The following is a 19,376-nucleotide window of genomic DNA, read 5'->3' on the forward strand; positions in this document are numbered from 1 at the left end:
TGTCGTGTCCCCGCAGATTGGTCCTCGGGACCATGGCCCGAGCCTCTCGGCTTCTCTCAGGTCCTGAGTGTCTCAAGTTCTGTCTGTCTTCAAGTGTCTGTCTGTCCATCTGTATAACTGGCAAACTGGTCCCGCCCTGGATCCATGGTATATGACCCTGGCTGGGGGTGCATCTGCCTCGGTGGCCACCACATGACTTTGTGTATCCGTCTGTCTGACCAGCTGCCATGATCCACAGGTCCCAGTTCACCCTCTGCACCCTGGAGGTCAGAGCTGGTGACTGACTCTTCAAACCTTTGTCTCGGTCGTTCTAATGGGAACTTCTGAGAGTGTGTGTGACCGTCAGGGTCTCAACACAGTCGCTGGCAGCTGACCTGACTTCCTGCTGGCTGACCACATGGACAGACAGATGGATGGGTGGATGGATGGATGGACGGGTGGGTGGATGGATGGATGGATGGATGGATGGATGGATGGATGGATGGGTGGATGGATGGATGGGTAGACGGACAGATGGGTGGATGGGTGGATGGGCGGACGGACAGACAGATGGGTGAGTGGATGGATGGATGGATGGATAGACTGATGGACGGGTGGGTGGGTGGATGGATGGATGGACGGACGGGTGGGTAGATGGATGGATGGATGGACAGATGAATAGGTGGATGGATGGATGGATGAACGGATAGACGGACAGATTGATGAATGGACAGAGGGATGGACAGATGGGTGGGTGGATGGATTGGGTGGGTGGATGAATGGATAGAGGGACAGACAGACCGACAGATTAGTGGGTAGGTGGGTAGAGAGACGGATGAAAATGTGGGCAGGCAGGTGGAGGTAGATGACTGACTTTTATCTATTTGGCTGAATTCATTGCTGACATTACGTCTGTCGCTGGAAGATGGCGTGTGTCTTGTCTGTCCAGGCCACCCTGGCCTCCCCATGTCTGGGTGAACTCGTGTCTCCTGTCTTTCGTGAGTCCCCTTTATCCCCACCCTCTGCATCCTTCGGTCTGTCCTCACCTCTACCTCCCTCTCCCCCAGGCTGTGCCTTCGTGAAGTTTTCCTCCCACACAGAGGCCCAGGCGGCCATCCACGCCCTGCATGGCAGCCAGACCATGCCGGTGAGTGAGAACCGCCCTGCGGCGGGGGCGGGGGGAGTGAGACCTGCCCTGCGGCGGGGACGGGGGGGGGGGGGGGGGAGTGAGACCCGCCCTGCGGCTTGGGGGGGGGAGTGAGACCCGCCCCGCTACGGGGGGGGGGGGGGGGGGAGTGAGACCCGCCCTGCGGCGGGGACGGGGGGGGGGGGGGGGAGTGAGACCCGCCCTGCGGCTTGGGGGGGGGAGTGAGACCCGCCCCGCTACAGCGGCGGGGGCAGGGGGGGGGGATTAGGGCGGCTGGGAGCAATGGGTGTTACACCTTCCTAGACTGCGTCAGACGGGAGGCCTCGATCAGGGCTGTGTGACCAGACGCTGTCCTGGTGCATTGTGATCTTAGCTCGTGGTCACGTCACAGGCTGAGGAGCAGGACCAGTGGCTGGACAATGTGTAGAGACCAAGGACTCCGTTCTAGGGCAGTAGGGAGCCACATTGGGCACCAAGTGAGGGGGGCTGCCAGGCCGTTTGCATAGGTCCTTTATGTCAGGGTCACTATCGGGCAAAGGAAAAGATTCTGAGAGCCTGGCTGGGCAGCCGAGCTCAGGTCCCCACCGGGAGGATGAGGGCTGGTCTGGAGAAACTGTATGGAGATAATGGGGGTCCTGGAGACCATGAGGGAGTGGGGAGCAGGTGTCCAAGATGTAGAACCACCCAGGCATGGCCGTGGTCTATCCCCCAGGGAGGGTCCCCGGGAGTCTGCACCACTACAGGTGAACAGAATCCCCAGCCTTACAGCAGCAGCTTCCTCCCTAACATGGCCGGGCAGGTTCAGGTCACACGAGGTTGACTCCCTCACAACCAAAGCCAAGGAGCAGGTTGTCTGTCCCAGGAGGTGTCTGCAAGCCTGGCTGGGAGCATCTGGGCCCAATTACCAGAAAGGACCTGGCTGAGCCCTGATCCCGGACTAAGCTCTGGATCCTGGGCCCCAGTTCCTCATACACTGACCCCTGATCCCACACTGAGCCCCAGTTCCTAACTCAGTTCTAGAGCGAGTGGTTGGCGCAGTCACCCATCACGTGCCCTGGCGATGGGAACCTCAGCTGGTCTGTGGGCTGTATGGTGCGCCCCCCAAACCCTTCCATTCTCCCTCTCTGGCCGCTGGATCCCCCCCCCCACCTTTGGGGATATGACTACAGCTGGGACCCCACCCCGATACACACTTTTGTCCCAGACATTAACCTTGGACTTGCATACTCCACCACCGTCACTGTGACTGTGGCTGCCTCGCAGACCCTAAGGCCAGGTCGCCACACCGCCAGGCCCAGGATGACAAGGCCTGCGCACTTCCTGTGTGGCCCTGGCTCTGCTGGATGTGGACTCATTCACGGCTGGCACCTCCACTCTCATCCACGGGGACGCCCAGAGTCCTGGGTGCCCCTGCCCTTCATCCCAGCACCACACACTGTCCTTCCAGGGGGCGTCCTCCAGCCTGGTGGTCAAGTTCGCCGACACGGACAAAGAGCGGACTCTGAGGCGCATGCAGCAGATGGTCGGCCAGCTGGGCATCCTGACGCCGTCCCTCACCCTGCCCTTCAGCCCCTACAGTGCCTACGCCCAGGCTGTGAGTGGCCCCACCGCCCCACCCTTCCCTCTCCCCGTCACTCATTCTCCCTGACCCAGGATCCTGTCCTGGATGGGCTGAGCCTCAGGCCCCACAGGGTAAACCGAGCCGCAGGCCAGGCCGAAAGCCCAGGTCTTGACGGACAGTCAGTTCCAAACACAGCCACCACCCTAATCCCAGACGTGCCCTGACTGTGGGCAGAATACCACTGTCCCCACTCATTCTGACCCCAGAGCCTGGATCTCACCATCCCTGAATCTGCATTTGGTCCAGCTCTGGCTAAATCCTCAAGGCTGACTTCAGCTGAGCTCCTGACTCAGCCTTGATCATTGCCTGATCCCTGATCCCAGGCCGAGCCCCAATCTCTGTCTGTCTTGTTCCTGGGCAGACCCAACCCCAATCTGGAGTCCTTTTTCTAAACCTAGTTCTGGGTCAAGGCCAAGCCTAGATCCTGTGCTGACCCAGATCCCAGATCCTAGCCTGATCTCCAATCTCAGGCTGAATCCTGACCCACAACTCAGTTTCTAACTTAGCCCTGAACCCAGACTGAGCCCCGATCCCAGGCTGAGCCCTAATGCCTGCCTGATCCCTGATCCCAGAATGAACTTCAGTCCAGGCCTCCATTTCTCTCTGAGCCCCGAATCTAAGCCGAACCCCAGTGCTAATGCCCACTGACCCCTGATCCCGCCCCAGTGACCTCCAGCCGAGGCCGCGTTTCTGACTGAGCCCTGAGCCCAGCTTCGGCTGTAACCTTCATGGGAATCCTCCCCCACCCCTGAGCCGCGGTGGGCCTGGCCCCACTCACAGCCTCTGTGTCCCCAGCTCATGCAGCAGCAGACGACGGTGTTGTCCACCTCCGGCAGCTACCTGAGCCCGGGCGTGGCCTTCCCCCCCTGCCACATCCAGCAGATCGGCGCCGTCAGTCTTAACGGTCTGCCCGCCACGCCCATCGCCCCCACCTCCGGTGAGAGCAGCTTCCGGGAGGCCCCCCGCCCCGTGCCTGGGTCCCCCCTCCATGTCTCACCCTCTCCCCTCCTCAGGGTTGCACTCGCCCCCACTGCTGGGCACCGCCGCCGTCCCTGGCCTGGTGGCGCCCATTCCCAATGGCTTCCCAGGAGTCCTGCCCTTCCCTGGGAGCCACCCTGCCCTGGAGACTGTGTACGCCAATGGCCTCGTCCCCTACCCAGGTAACTCGGGAGAGAGGGCGCCCGAGAGCTTGGGACGGTGTCTGGAGTGGGCACGGTGGCCGGGGGACATACCTAGGTCCCCACAGCACGACATCCTGGGCAGGGCAGGGCAGGACGAGGGGCGCCCGGGCAGGTGTGAGCGCAGGAAGAGGCTACGTGAGAATCGTGCATGGGGGAGGTTCTGGGTTCGAAATCCAGTTCAGTAATCTCGCTGGCTTCCAGAACTGGGAAAATGGGACAGACAGGCGACGTCAGAGCTGGGTGGGGGCGGGGAGGGGCCTCCGGCCAGTGTCAGGCACCTGCCCCTCCTGGTTTGCTGTCTGAGATGGGGGAGGTCACATTGTGTAGTCCAGGCTGGCTTTCAGTTCCCTGTGTAGCCCAGGCTAGGCTGCTCTTGGATGCCCTCTGTGGCTCAGGCTGGTCTGAAGCCACCCCTTAGCCTTGGCTGGCCTTAAACTAAGGGCAGTCCTCTTGCCCCGCCTCCCAAGTGCCGGGGTGACAGCGGCTGCTGACTTCATCCTTTATTCTGCGGCCAGCGGCGATTCTGGGCATTGCAGAAATGGGGCCCTGCGTGCTAATGGGGGAACTCGGGGATCCCCACAGGCTGGGGGGGTCAGGGCGGGGTGTGTGTGGGGGATGCCTCTTAGGTAAGGGGTTTCCTGGGTGCCCAGAGGGCAGGGTGGGGGCTGCGGGGTGATGGGCACATGGTTCCCGTCCCCTGCTCTCCGGGCGCCCTGGGCGAGGGTGCGCCCCTGTTTCTCTGACTCGCCATGGGGGTAACACAGGGGGGGACTGGGGTGGCCGTGGATGTCGGGGCTCAGCTCGCCCTCTGCCCCGCAGCCCAGAGCCCCACTGTGGCCGAGACCCTGCACCCCGCCTTCTCCGGAGTCCAGCAGTACACAGGTGAGGCAGCCCCGGCCTGACCCCGGGCAAGCCTGTGCCCGCTCCCTCGGGGTCCCACCCTCTGCTCCCCCCGGGGTCCCACCCTCTGCTCCGGCTCGGGGTCCCACCCTCTGCTCCCCCCGGGGCCCCACCCTCTGCTCTGGCTTGGGGGGCCACCCTCTGCTCCCCCCGGGGTCCCACCCTCTGCTCCGGCTCGGGGTCCCACCCTCTGCTCCGGCTCGGGGTCCCACCCTCTGCTCCCCCCGGGGTCCCACCCTCTGCTCCGGCTCGGGGTCCCACCCTCTGCTCCCCCAGGGGTCCCGCCCTCTGCTCCCCCGGGGTCCCACCCTCTGCTCCCCCCGGGGTCCCACCCTCTGCCCCGGCTTGGGGTCCCACCCTCTGCTCCGGCTCGGGGTCCCACCCTCTGCTCCCCCCGGGGTCCCACCCTCTGCTCCCCCCGGGGTCCCACCCTCTGCTCCCCCCGGGGTCCCACCCTCTGCTCCCCCCGGGGTCCCACCCTCTGCTCCCCCCGGGGTCCCACCCTCTGCTCCCCCCGGGGTCCCACCCTCTGCTCCGGCTTGGGGTCCCACCCTCTGCCCCGGCTTGGGGTCCCACCCTCTGCTCCCCCCGGGGTCCCGCCCTCTGCTCCCCCCGGGGTCCCGCCCTCTGCTCCCCCCGGGGTCCCGCCCTCTGCTCCCCCCGGGGTCCCACCCTCTGCCCCGGCTCGGGGTCCCACCCTCTGCTCCCCCCGGGGTCCCACCCTCTGCCCCGGCTCGGGGTCCCACCCTCTGCTCCCCCGGGGTCCCACCCTCTGCCCCGGCTCGGGGTCCCACCCTCTGCTCCCCCGGGGTCCCACCCTCTGCCCCGGCTCGGGGTCCCACCCTCTGCTCCCCCGGGGTCCCACCCTCTGCCCCGGCTTGGGGTCCCACCCTAAGGAACGTGCACAGTCCCTTGAGCCCCGCGCACCCTCCCTGCCGTCATCCACAGCCCCCCAGCTTTGTGCACCCGGCCCCACCCGAGGCCCCGCCCCCAAAGGCGGAGCCCCGCCGCTAAGGTCTCGAGGCTCGGTTCCATTCCTGCCGTTTAGTCACCGCCCCGTTCTCCATCATGACCCCGCCCGCTGTCTTCAGCTCCAGCCCCCACTCCCCTCTCTGCTCTGCCCTTCCTGCTGTGGCCACGCCCCTGTCCCCCATAGCCCTTCTCTTCACTGCGGCCCAACTCCACTCAGACCCCGCCCTCCACTCCGATCCTACCCATGGGTGGGCCCGCTCCCTTGAGCGGAGGGTGGGACCAGAGAGGCGGGGCCAGGGCCGAGGGGCGGGGCCAAGGCTGAGAGGTGGAGCCAGGGCTGAGAGGCGGGGCCAGGGCTGAGGGGCGGGGCCAGGGCTGGGGGCAGGACCTGGGGCCGAGGGGTGGGTCGGGGTGGAGGGGGTGTATAGTGGGGCAGGGCTGAGGGGCGGCGCTTGGGCTTGAAGGGTAGGGGCGCGGATGGGAGTGGGGCCGGGGCTGAGTGGGCGGAGCAGAGATGTGGGAAAGGCTGGATGGGGCCAGAACCCGGGGACAAGGCACAGCCAGAGCGGGGTGCAGGGGTGCAGGGGTGACTGGGACAGGGCAGGGTCAGAGCGGGGCGCCCGAGGGCTGGGGCTGTGGTAGGAGCAGGGCCTGAGGGCCAGGGCCAGGGCACCGGGCACGGCCAAATAAAGATAGAGCTGTTGTGGGCGGGGCATCGCAGCAAACAACTGAGGAGCGAGGGTCCACGGCTGCGCGGTGGGCCCTGCGCCTGCTCCCTGTCCCTGCCCTGCACCACCAGCTGTGGCCCCGCCCCCTGCGCCCTGAGCCCCCCTCTCAGGCCCCAGCTCTGCCCCTCATGCCCTGGTCCTACCCTCAGGCCTGTCCCCACCCCGTTCAGTCCCCACCACCATTCCGGCTGGGCCTCCTCCCCACGCCCTGGCCCAGGTCTGACCATGTCCCTGCCCCGCCCCTCAGCCCTGGCCCCACCTCTCAGCCCTGGCCCCGCCTCTCAGCCCTGGCCCCACTCCTAAACCCTGGCTCTACCTCTCAGCTCTGGCTCCACCCCTAAGCCCTGGCCCCACCCCTCATCACTGGCCCCACCCCTTAGCTCTGGCTTCGCCTCTCAGCCCTGGCCCCGCCTCTCAGCCCTGGCCCCACCCCTCAGCCCCAGGCCCTGCCCCCAGCCCTGGTTACACCCTCGACCCTGGCCCCAATCCCCCCAGCCCCGCCCTGTGTCCTGGACCGGCCCTCACCTCAGCCCCGCCCACTGCCCTGGACCCACCCTCGGCCCCGCCCTCTGCCCTGGGCCCGCCCCTCACCTCAGCCCTGCCCTCTACCCTGGACCCGCCCTCTGCCCTGGACCCGCCCTCAGCCCCGCCCACTGCCCTGGACCCACCCTGGACCCGCCCTCTGCCCTGGGCCCGCCCCTCACCTCAGCCCTGCCCTCTACCCTGGACCCGCCCTCTGCCCTGGACCCGCCCTCAGCCCCGCCCTCTGCCCCGGCCCCGCCCCTCAGCCCCGGCCCGGCCCCGCCCCTCAGCCCGGCTCCGCCTCTGCTCTCCGCAGCCATGTACCCCACCGCGGCTCTCGCGCCCGTGGCGCACGGCGTCCCGCAGCCTCCGCACCTCCTGCAGCAGCAGCGCGAAGGTGAGGCGGCCCCAGCCAGCCCCGCCCTCACCTGCACTGCTGAACTCGCCCCTCCGTGGAACGGCGGCCCTCGCGGTTCCCACCCCCTATGGACAAGCTTGGAAACCCCCTTTTTGGTGCTCGTTTGTGTGAGGAGGCATCTTGGGTAAACTGAGGCCTTCCCAGTGAAGCCGAGCCTATGGAGGGCATGCGGGAGGAAACAGGAGTCCGGAGTCCGAGGAGGTATCTGGGTAAACTGAGGCCTTCCCAGTGAAGCCAGCCCTGTGGAGGGAATGCGGGAGGAAGCAGGCGTACGGAGTCCGGCGACCCAAGGCCAGTCACATCCTCCTCTGCCTGGGCACTGTGACCAGTGCCTCGGTTTCCCCATCTGCAGCTCAGGCGTGCTGTCCTCACCTGTGTAGGCCGGGAGGCATCGCGAAGTCCCTGGACCGGGAGGGGACAGGGAGGGGTGTCAGCCTCAGGCCGCCCCTCTGCGCGCGGGAGCCGGGCTCCAGCCCATTGCCCTGGGCTGTCCCACCGCGGGCCACACCGTGTCCCCCGGACACCGTGGGGCCAAAGCCACCCGCGCACGTGCGGGACACTAGGGAGGTCCCTCCTCCAACCCCAGGCCGGAAGGATGGCTCGGCGCGCGCGACAAGGCGCCGCCACCAAGCCTAAGAACCCGAATTTGATCCCAGGGCCCACGTGGTGGAGGACCCACGCGGGTTGTCCTCTGACCTCACACAGGCACTGTGGCACAGCTCCCCCAACATTAACCAGACGGACAGACAGACAGACACCCTCTATACCCCAGCTACAGCCACCCCCTGAACGAATTCTCTCTCTCTCTGCACGCGCGTGTGTATAGGTGTGCGTGCGTGTGTGTGTGTGTGTGTGTGCATGTGTGTGTGTGCGTGTGTGCGTGTGCGTGTGTGTGTGTGTGTGTGTGCGCGTGTGTGCGAGTGTCTGTGTGTGCATGCGTGTGTGTGCGTGTGTGCGAGTGTCTGTGTGTGCGTGCGTGTGTGTGCGTGTGTGTGTGCGTGTGTGTGTGTGTGCGTGTGTGTGTGTGTGTGTGTGCGTGTGTGTGCGTGTGTGTGTGCGTGTGTGTGTGTGTGTGCATGTGTGTGTGTGCGCGTGCGCGTGTGTGTGTGTGCGTGTGAGACTAGGCCTCACCGTGTAACTTACACTAGACCCATAAACACAGCAGCCTCCTGCCTCAGCCTCCCAAGTGTTGGGATGACTGACAGGTGTGTGCCAGCAGCCCGGCCTCCAGGCTTCTTTAAATGTCAGGTGTGTCTTAGACCAGCACGAGGCCCGCAGAGTCGCTGCCCAGCCCCCCCAGCGCCCCCCAGCGCCCCCAGCACCCCCCAGCGCCCCCCAGCACCCCAGCGCCCCCCAGCACTGCCCAGCACCCCAGCGCCCCCCAGCACTGCCCAGCACCCCAGCGCCCCCCAGCACCGCCCAGCACCCCAGCGCCCCCCAGCACTGCCCAGCACCCCAGCGCCCCCCAGCACTGCCCAGCACCCCAGCGCCCCCCAGCACTGCCCAGCACCCCAGCGCCCCCCAGCGCCCCCCAGCCACCCCAGCACCCCCAGGACCCCCCAGCACCGCCCAGCACCCCAGCGCCCCCCAGCACCCCAGCGCCCCCCAGCGCCCCCCAGCACCCCCAGCCACCCCAGCGCCCCCCAGCACCCCCCAGCACCCCCCAGCACCGCCCAGCGCCCCCCAGCCACCCCAGCACCCCCAGCCACCCCAGCGCCCCCCAGCACCCCCCAGCACCCCCCAGCGCCCCCCAGCCACCCCAGCACCCCCAGGACCCCCCAGCACCGCCCAGCACCGCCCAGCGCCCCCCAGCACCCCAGCGCCCCCCAGCACCCCCCAGCACCCCCAGCCACCCCAGCACCCCCCAGCACCGCCCAGCGCCCCCCAGCACCCCCAGCGCCCCCCAGCGACCCCCAGCACCGCCCAGCGCCCCCCAGCACCCCAGCACCCCCCAGCACCCCCGCACCCCGTTCACCTGGCTCCAGCACATGGCCTGGAGGTGGAGGGCTGCAGTGGAGGACGTGGAGCTTAGGGAGTCAATCTGGGAGGCGGAGACCTCGGCTTGTGGGGTTCGGGTGGGGAAGGAGGTGTCTGGGTTTGGTCTGTGATGAGCACTGGCTGGGTGAGCAGCACATGGGGGGATCAAGGCTCTCAGGACTCACCTCTGCTCCCCACCGTTCTCTCTGGGGGTCTCGAGAAGCCCCCACTGCATCCACAGCCAGAGACAAGTGCTGGACCCCAACCCAGGGGGGGTCCGCCTCCTCTCCTTGGGGGCTTTATGTCTTTCTCTCCCCCACCTACAGGTCCCGAAGGCTGTAACCTGTTTATCTACCACCTCCCCCAGGAGTTTGGAGACACGGAGCTGACCCAGATGTTCCTCCCCTTCGGCAATATCATCTCCTCCAAGGTGTTTATGGATCGGGCTACCAACCAGAGCAAGTGTTTCGGTGAGTGGACCCGCCTAGGATCTCCAGAGGGGGCTGGGGGCGTGGTCAGGGTGGAGCCCCGCCTAGGATCCCCAGAGGGGGGGCTGGGGGCGTGGTCAGGGTGGAGCCCCACCTAGGATCCCCAGAGGGGGGGCTGGGGGCGTGGTCAGGGTGGAGCCCCACCTAGGATCCCCAGAGGGGGGGCTGGGGGCGTGGTCAGGGTGGAGCCCCGCCCAGGATCGCCCAGTGAGGGGCTGGGGGCGTGGTCATGGAGGAGCCCCGCCCAGAATCCCCCAGTGAGGGGGCTGGGGGCGTGGTCAGGGTGGAGCCCCGCCCAGAATCCCCAGTGAGGGGCTGGAGGCGTGGTCAGGGTGGAGCCCCGCCCAGAATCCCCAGTGAGGGGGCTGGGGGCGTGGTCAGGGTGGAGCCCCTCCCAGAATCCCCAGTGAGGGGGCTGGGGGCGTGGTCAGGGTGGAGCCCCGCCTAGAATCCCCAGTGAGGGGCTGGGGGCGTGGTCAGGGTGGAGCCCCGCCTAGAATATCCCAGTGAGGGCTGGGGGCGTGGTCAGGGTGGAGCCCCGCCTAGAATCCCCAGTGAGGGACTGGGGGCGTGGTCAGGGTGGAGCCCCGCCTAGAATCCCCAGTGAGGGCTGGGGGCGTGGTTAGGCTGGGGCGTGGTTAGGTTGGGCGTGGTCGGGGAGGAGCCCCCCCCCCATGTATAAGGTCTGGACTAATCCTCAGAAGCACATCGGTGTTGCAGGCGTCGAGCAGGGTGGGTGGGCGTGAGGCCCCCACCCCCAGGGACACACCAGTCCCGTGACACCCACACGAAGCCGGGACCCCTGCCCCTCACCAGCTCCCGTCACTTTGCGCCCCAGGATTCGTGAGCTTTGACCACCCGGCCAGCGCGCAGGCGGCCATCCAGGCCATGAACGGCTTTCAGATCGGAATGAAGAGGCTGAAGGTGCAGCTGAAGAGACCCAAAGACCCGGGACACCCGTACTGACCACGCCCACAGCCCCTCCGCTGTGGGCCTGGCCCCAGGTGAGCCGCCAGGCGGCCCTGCCCTGCCCAGCCCCGGTGCCCTGCCCAGCCCCGGTGCCCTGCCCGGCCCCGGTGCCCTGCCCAGCCCCGGTGCCCTGCCCAGCCCCGGTGTCGTCCACCCCCCTCCCCTCCCAAGCCCACGCTCCGCACCCCGGGGCGATGCTCCAGGAAGCCAGTGGGGACAAACCCCTCCCCATCGCCTTCGGCTGGGGTGGCATGGAGGGTGGGGTTCGGGTGGAGGAGGTGGAGAGAAAGCTAGGCGCTCCGCCGGGGGGGGGGGGGGGGGGGGGCTTCCCAGCTCAGCAGAAGTGGGCGTGTGGGTCTGGTGCGGGTGTGATGGGCAGGGCTTCTAGCCAATCCCGTGAAGCCGTCCCCTCGGGAAGCCTCAAAGATGTCAGCACACGTCCCAGGTCTGGGTCCCTGCAGCTGGAACCTGGACTACCCAGTTAAGCTTGGCCCAGAACTGAAGCGGAGGAGATGGGAGCCCGTCACAGCCTTCCGGTCCCCCACCTCCGTCCCCACCGGCTCCCGTGCACCCCGAGAGCCCTGTCTTCACAAAACCCAGAGCGCATGCCACTCACAATCTCGCAAAACAAACAAGAAGCCAGAGATACCCAAAACAAGCAAAAAAACAAAAACCCAAATGTCGATCCCATCCAACCACATTCACAGCACTCTCTTTGGAATGGAACTGATTTTAAAGGTGGAATCAACTGCCCACGGCCTCGTGGGAGGGACAGCTCGGCCACCCGGCTGCCACCACCCACGGAGAGCCCAGAAATACTTTTGATTTTTCCCCTTTTCTTTCTTTTTTCTTCTTTTCCTTCCTTCCTTCCTTCCCTCCCTCCCTCCCTCCCTCCCTCCCTCCCTCCCTCCCTCCCTCCTTCCTTCCTTCCTTCTCTTTTCTGATCACCTGAGGGCCCAGGGTCTGGTGGAGGTCAGCAGTGTCGAGTCCTTCCGCGTTTTTTGTTTGTCATCTGGGTGTTATTTATTTTGGTTTCAATGAGGAAACCTGCCAATCAGGAACAAAGCCCCAGCACATCCGCCAGGAGTTCACTTTTAGCCCAGTGTCCTGGGGATCTCTGCTCTGGGCTGGGGAGGAGCCGGTCTATAAATGTCCCCAAACTGATGGTGACTGCCAGGAACTGTGGGTCTGAAAACACGGGGTTTTCTTACCAGGACAAACGTGAAGTGGGGCAGGGTGTTCTGTGACGCACGCCCCTCCCTTCCTCTGCTCCCTAATGCCCCCCCATCCTCCCTGGGGTGAGTGGTCCCCACTTCCAACCACCCCAGGACTTTTTTGTAAATTACAGCCAAGTTTGGACACCAGCCCTCCTAGTGACCCCCCTGCCCCATCTGCCCCCCCACGCAGGCCCCCCCAATTCCAAAGCCACTGAGAGCCACATGGGGCATAGAATGCTCCGTGGTGTGTGGGGGGGGGGAGGGGGGCAGGAGTCTGAGCCCAGGTCTGAGGGGTCCCTACACTGCCAATCACCACCTGCCCCTCGACTTGGGGACACCCCCTGTCGGCCTCGGAGACTCCCCGGGCCAGCCAGGACCCCCGTAGCCCGCACCCCACTGCCCGACCCCCGTAGCCGCGCCGGAGCGCGCGTCATAGACTATGTATTTTTGGAGTATGAAACGCAGGGGCCAAACGGTGGCTCCGAGCCGGCCACTCCCCGGGACCAAGGACTGCCGAGGCCGGCTGGAGGCCGCCCCCCGCCGGACGCCACACCAGGACCCCGCCAACACCATATACCTCCAGTTCCTGGGGTCCCCACGGCTGCTGCCGCTGCCCGCGTCCAGGGCGCCCCCTCCCCCTCCCGCTTTCACAGCCTTACTTGGGTGACCAGGTGTCCTTAGCTTCCCTCGGGGAAGCCTCCCGCCCCCCCCCCACTGTCCCCAGGTGCCCCCCACTGCCCCTCAGGTATCCCCGGGTGTCCCCCCACCGCCCCCAGATGTCCCTCCCCCACCCCCGCCGTCCTCCAATCACCAGCCTTGAACTGAAGGTCTCTACCGAGGTCGCCACACCGACCCGGTTGCCGACGCCGCCACCGCGGACTCCGCACGCTGATACTTTTCTTTCCTTTTCATCTGTGGTCTTTTTTCCCGGACCACAAGGCAGGGCGGGGGTGGGGGGTTCACTGATCATCCGCTTCTGTTTCCTAGCCGGGGTTGGGAGGACTGAGGTGGGGGGCCGCCCCTGTACATTACCCCTGCCCACGCGCCCACCGCAAAGCACAGAGTCGTTAGTTTGGACACCCCCACCCCCCGGGGGAGCGGGGTCCGGATCCCTTCTGACGAGTCCAAAAGCAAAACAAAAGAGACACAAAACATTTTTAAGGTTTAAGAAAGTGCAAAAACAGATTTTTTAGAAATCCCTTTTCGTTTCTACCGACACGTTTGTTGACTGCTTCAAAACAGAGGGGGAAAAAAGTCCAAAAGAAAGAGAGAGAGAGAGAGAGAGTAAAAACCCCACCGGATCCCGCCCGCCCGCCTTGTCCGCGTCCCCCGTTCTGAACATTCCCACGGTGAGGCTGTGTCCGTCCAGCGCGAGCGCGTGTGCGCCCCGTCGGTCGGTCGCGTGGCCCCGGGTCGCCCGCCGAGTGCGTGCTGGCGTGCGCGCCGTCTAGTTCATGTTTACGAGCTGTAAATACCATTTTTATACTCCACTCGAGAAACCCTATGTGATTTGTACGACGGGCTTTATTTCTGCTACGACGAATTTCGTGAAATTTCAACTTCAAACTGAATGTTGGAGACAGCAGAGAGGGTGGGGACGGTGGGGCGCGGGGAGGGAAGGTGGGCGCTAGTCCCCTGCCTCCGGTTCGCGTGCGTGCGGAGGAGCGAGCGTCTCAGCGCCAAATCACCTTTCTTTGGTCTGGAAGGGAAAAAACCGAAAAGTTTATTTAATAAAAGTTTTACTTGTTAACAGCGACTCCCTCTCCCCGTGTTTTCCCACGCGTGGCGCATGGAAGAGCCGCGCTCCTCCCTTGAGGCTGAGTGATATTCCAGTGTGTGAACATTTTCTTTTCTGAGCTGGTCATGGTAGGCGCAAGTCCTTAACCCCAGCACTCGGGAGGCAGAGGCAGGAGGATCTCTGTGAGTTCCAGGCCAGCCTGGGCTACAGAGTGAGTTCCAGGACAGCCAGGGCTGCACAGAGAAACCCTGTCTGAATCCCCCCAACCCACCGCCCAAAGGAAAAAAAAACTTCTTCCCGTTCATCCTTATCTGGGCGTTTCTTCTGTTATTTGGAAATGTGACTTAAACATCTGTGGACATTCACCAGCAAGTTTCTTTCACCTGGGTGACAGAACTCCACCCTGCCTCAGAGAAGTAAAACCAGGCCCCGCCTAGAATCCCCAGTGAGGGGTTGGGGGCGTGGTCAGGGTGGAGCCCCGCCTAGAATCCCCGGTGAGGGCTGGGGGCGTGGTCAGGGTGGAGCCCCGCCCAGAATCCCCAGTGAGGGGCTGGGGGCGTGGTCAGGGTGGAGCCCCGCCCAGAATCCCCAGTGAGGGCTGGGGGCGTGGTCAGGGTGGAGCCCCGCCCAGAATCCCCAGTGAGGGGCTGGGGGCGTGGTCAGGGTGGAGCCCCGCCCAGAATCCCCAGTGAGGGGCTGGGGCGTGGCTTTGCTGGTCCCTTCAGGCCTCACTGCTTCCGATCTGATCTGCTGTGATCCTGCCCTGCACTTGCTCCGCCTTCTCCTGGACACCCGAGTTCGAATCCAGGTAAGAACCGCTCTTGGCTGAGGACGCTCAGCGGCCGGGGCGCAGTTTGCCTCCTCTGAAAAGCTGATTCCCGTGGCTGCGCCTGGAGCCTGCAACAGACAGAGCTGCGGGTCTGGTGGATCAATGGAGCATTTATTGAGCACCCACTGTGTGCAGCGCACTGGGGCGGCTTGTGGACGTCGTGTTAAAGCAAGAAATAATCGTGTCCAAAGTTTTTAATGGGTTCCCTAAAATTTGCAAAATCAGCGCGGCCTCCCCACTTCTCCAACCCCTCTCCCCCTCCCACCCGCAGGGGCAGCTGGGTCCATGCGCCTGCGCAGGCGGCACTCAGCCTTCACCCGTGGGAATGGTGTCATCAGGCCAAAATAAACGTCACCTGGGGAGACTGAGGCAGGAGGATGGCGAGATCCATAGCAGCCTGGGCAGCACCGTGAGATTCGGTCTGAAAACAATAATAAAGTAGAGAAGACGAGACTGAGTGTACGAACACAAGTAAATGTTAAGATAAATTTCAAAGGGAAATTAAAATTTGAAACAAAACGAATTCACTTCAGGAGTTAATTAACTCATTTGTTAGGATGCAGGGCCCACGAAATGCAGGCCACCACCCGCGCACGGAGTGAGGTCGCCTGTGCGCCGTCCTCTGCTGGCCGGACTGTGACAGCGGCGTCATCAGGGTCGTGTGGGGGTCCCAGGCGCACGTCCAGCGTCTCCCCGGGGCCCCCTGAGCCTGCAGCTCACGAGTTAGCCTAGGCTGGCCCGCAAGCCCGAGTCCTCTCGCCTCCACTTCCCAGTGGACGCCGGGGACTCGAACTCTGGTCCTCGGGTTCCCCGGAGCCACCCTCGCAGGGCTCCTCCCGGGCTCTGCGGGGCTGCGCATCAGCCCCAGGGAGGGCTCGGGGGCTCCCTGACCTCACCCCCTCCTTCTGCAGCTGGGGAAACTGAGGCGCGGCGCGGGGTGTGGTGAAGGTTGGTAGGCCTGGGCCGTGACCTCCCTGTCTCCTCCCCAATCCCTGTCTCCTGCCCTCTTGGCTCCACGTCTGGGGTGACTGTAGGGGGAGGGGCCGACCACAAGATGCCAAGGCAAATTACAGCTGGAGGCGGGGTGGGGGGGCGGCTGCGGGGCTGGGTTACCATGTGGGGGTGCGAGGCTGTGGGGTGTGGCTGCAGGGGTGAGGCTGGGGGGTTGAGACTGGGAGGGGGTGCGGATTGGGGGGGTTGAGGCCGGAGAGGCGTGAGGCTGCGGGGGTGCGGCTGTGGGGGGAGGTGAGGTCAGGGGCGGCGACAAGGTTGCGGGGTTACGGCTGGGGTGTGGCTGCAGGGGTGAGTTTGGGGGGGCAGTGAGGCTGCAGGGGTGAGGCTGCAGGGCTGGGGTGAGGCTGCAGGGCTGGGGTGCGGCTGCAGGGCTGGGGTGCGGCTGCAGGGGTGAGGCTGGGGGCAGTGAGGCTGCAGGGCTGGGGTGCGGCTGCAGGGGTGAGGCTGGGGCGTGAGGCTTGTGAGGGGTGCAGCTGCGGGGTTGGGTCTGGACTGGGGGGTGAGGTCGGGGAGCCGTTGCTGGCAGGGGTCGGGGTGCTTCGCAGGGGTGAGGCGGGGGGGCGCCCGCTCCCTCCTTCGGGTTGCGGCCAGACCCACGTGACGGGGAAAGGCCTCCGCGGTGAGCGCGGGTCGGCCGCTGTGGGCGCAACCGTGACTCAGTCCGTCAGCAAACGGGGCGATGGCTCCTTCTGCGGCTGGTGCCACGCTGGGTGCCCACGCGGGCGGGCCGGGCGACACCTCCCACCCCGAGACTCAGTTTCCCTGTCTGTAAAAGGGGACAGGGAGGGGACACTGAAGGAAATAGCGGCTGTCACACTGCGGCTGCGCAGCGCTGGGCTCCTGACTGAACCTCTCTGGGCCGCCCCAGCTTGTTGGGACAAGAGACGCCTCGGGCACTGTTCTGTTTCTCTCTCGGGATCGGGGCACAGCAGGGCTGGGGTTTTGAAGGGTGCGTAGGAGCCCTCGGGCGGTGGACAGAAGAACGGAGAACCCAGAAGGACGAGCCCCGTTGCCCAACGTGTCCGGTCCCTTATCTCCCCCAGGGAGGAGCAGCTCCCCTGGGCCACTTCCCGGCCATCAGGCAGCTCGTGCCCTGGCGAGTTCTTCCTGCTGTCCACCCTTCGTCCTTCCCGCTGCTGGCGCAGGGCCAAGCCGTGCTTTAGCCCAGCAGAGCCCTTATCCTCTCCGCTGCACACAGTCGGTGCTGCATAAACGCACCGGAGCCGGCGTCCACCCCACCTCTGCAGTGGCCGGGGAGTTTATTCCCCACTTAAACACAGGAGCCCAGAGAGGCCAAGCCACTCACCTGACGTCACACAGCCTGGGGCAGGTCTCCCCTCACCCCGGGCCCCTAGACGTGAAGGAGTCCTCGGTGTCCCCGGTCCAAGTTCCCAGCGTGTCGGAGGCGGGAAGGCCCCGGGGCGCCCTGGCCCAGCTCGGCAGGGGCAGGCGGGGGCAGCGGCCGCGCTTCCGGGGGGCGGGCGGGGGGCGGGGGGCGCTCATTCACAAATCCGGGGCCGCAGCGATGGCAGCCGCCTCCCGGGCTGTGGGTGGCCTCTGTCCCCGCCCCCCAGCTCGCCCTTCCTGGCCGGGCCCCCTCCCCTGTCCGTCTCCGGCGCACTGGGCTCCGTGGGAGCCGCGCGTGGGGACCTCCGGGGGCGTCGCGGCCCAGCATGGAGGTGCCGGGGCCCCCCGTGTCCGGGAAGCCGGGGGAGACGTCGGTCAAATGGCAGCTCTGCTATGACATGGCTGCGAAGATGTGGTGGATGGTGAGTGTGGGCGCGTGTGGGGGCCGGGGGGGGCGCAGGGTGGGGGGCGCGCGAGGGGGCCGGGGGGCGCGGGGGCCGGGGGCGCGGGGCGCGCGCAGGGGCCGGGGGGCGCGGGGCGGGGGGCGCTCTGCGCGCTCCCAGTGAGGGCACCGAGGCGGACCATGGCGCGGGGGTGGCCGCCCAGGCCACTGGGCCTCATCCTGGGGCTCCGCGGGGTCCCCACGTCCCCAGGGCCCAGTGACCCGCCTGAGCCCCTCCTTCCAGGCGGGAAAGGGACCCACGGGGGGCGGTGAGGTGGCGGGGCGTCTTCTGTCGGGGCGACGTCACCCCACTCCAGGGACACTTCTGGAAGCTTCTCGGGGGAGCCAGGGGTGGACTCGGCCATGGGGCAGCCGCATGGCCTGGTCCGTGCAGCAGCCCAAGAGCGGCTCGGTGGCCCTGTCCCCTCAGCGTGGCCTCCTCCTCCGTGCGGATCTGGGCCCCACGTCGCCGGGGGACCTTGCGCTGTGTCCCACCCTCTCTGGGCCGCAGGTTTCTTGGTGGGGACGTGGTCTGTGGCCGGGGCTCCTGGGGGCCGTTGGGCCTCGAGGTGGGATGGGGGCCTCGTGGCTGGCGATGTCCCCCGGTAGCCACTTTCTGGGGAGAATGTGCGGCATCAGCGGGCATCCCTGGACGCGGGTCACGGCTCTGTCCCTCCTGTGCTCCGTCAACATTTATTGAGCACTTGCTGTGTACCAGGGTCCCCAGAACTCCAGTGGGGGTGGAGAATTCACATAATGATGCCAACAGTCAGGAGAGGGAAGGCAGGGACCCGGGGGGCCGGGGTACCCCCCGAGGAGGGGACGTCAGAGCTGAGATGCGCGCATGGTGGAATTCACCAGAAGTTAGGAAGTAGCCAGAGCTGACCAAGGCCCCAGGGCAGGGCAGCCTGGTGATGGAGGAAGGAGCCGGCTGCGACCCTGCGGAAGGTGGGGACGGCAGTGGAGGCCCAGCAGGGACTTGCCCTGGGTCTGTTTTAAAGTCCCCTGCGTTCTAAGGGCAGAGCTGGGCCGGGGTGTTTTCAGACCATGAAGGGGTGGAACTGGGGTTCTAGAAGGAGCCCAGGGACTGAGCTGTCAAAGTCACAGAGAGAGAGGGGTGTAAGCCTGAGGTCAGAGGTTAGAGGTCAGACTACCACAATCCAGTCTGCAGGGTCTGGAGACAGTGGAAGAAACCCAGTCCCAGTGTCCAAAATAAAGAGGCAGGCGGATCTCTATGAGTTCAAGGCCAGCCTGGGCTACAGAGTGAGATCCAGGACAGCCAGGGCTACACAGAGAAACCCTGTCTCAAAATAAAATAAAATAGATGCCAGGCGGTGGTGGCACACGCCTTTAATCCCAGCACTTGGGAGGCAGAGGCAGGTGGATCTCTGTGAGTTCAAGACCAGCCTGGTCTACAGAGTGAGTTCCAGGATAGCCTGGGCTACACAGAAAAACCCTGTCTTGAAAAACTTAAAAAATAAGTAAATAAAGTAAACAAAATAAAACCAGAAGCTGGGGTGTGGGTGAGCAGCAGAGCATTTCTCCATGGTATGCAAAGGCCCTGGGGTCTCTGTAAAATATAAAATAGAATTTCATTGTGAACCCAGCCAGAGGGGAAGGGGACCCAGCCCAGGCCAGACAGCGTGTGTGTGCGCGTGCGTGTGTGCGTGTGTGTGTGTTCATGCATGTGCACTGAGTCCCCTTGCATGGGTTGACCTGCGCGTTACCTGTAAGGTGGAGCCTCTCTGGCCTGGAGCTCGCTGATTGGCCATCCACAGGAGCCCCTGGACTCAAACCTGGGTCTGCATGCTGCAAGGCCGTCCTGTGACTGACCTAGCGTCTCAGCGCCTCCCTAGAGTTCTCATAACTGCACTTTCCACGCTGTCC

At 65.4% G+C, this 19,376-nt stretch overlaps 1 protein-coding gene across 10 annotated transcripts in view; it reads left to right on the forward strand.

Moving 5' to 3' along the window:
- The window catches only part of Celf5 (CUGBP Elav-like family member 5), a 29,489-nt gene extending 15,621 nt beyond the window's left edge, over window positions 1-13,868 (forward strand). For 8 of the 10 annotated variants that reach the window (XM_006978123.4, XM_042267467.2, XM_042267465.2 and 5 more), the window contains 8 exons: window positions 1,047-1,126; window positions 2,574-2,720; window positions 3,543-3,684; window positions 3,761-3,907; window positions 4,748-4,810; window positions 7,367-7,447; window positions 9,772-9,915; window positions 10,772-13,868. In XM_006978123.4, the coding sequence (XP_006978185.3) occupies window positions 1,047-1,126; window positions 2,574-2,720; window positions 3,543-3,684; window positions 3,761-3,907; window positions 4,748-4,810; window positions 7,367-7,447; window positions 9,772-9,915; window positions 10,772-10,899 (932 nt within the window). In that variant the 3' untranslated portion in view covers window positions 10,900-13,868. The remainder of the gene's footprint in view (window positions 1-1,046; window positions 1,127-2,573; window positions 2,721-3,542; window positions 3,685-3,760; window positions 3,908-4,747; window positions 4,811-7,366; window positions 7,448-9,771; window positions 9,916-10,771) is intronic. The other 2 variants (XM_042267468.2, XM_015996890.3) reach the window with 1 other exon arrangement.
- The last annotated feature ends 5,508 nt before the right edge of the window (window positions 13,869-19,376 follow it).

The sequence above is a fragment of the Peromyscus maniculatus genome, chromosome 22 (genome assembly GCF_049852395.1).
Source record: "Peromyscus maniculatus bairdii isolate BWxNUB_F1_BW_parent chromosome 22, HU_Pman_BW_mat_3.1, whole genome shotgun sequence".
NCBI classification, from domain to species: Eukaryota; Metazoa; Chordata; class Mammalia; order Rodentia; family Cricetidae; genus Peromyscus; species Peromyscus maniculatus.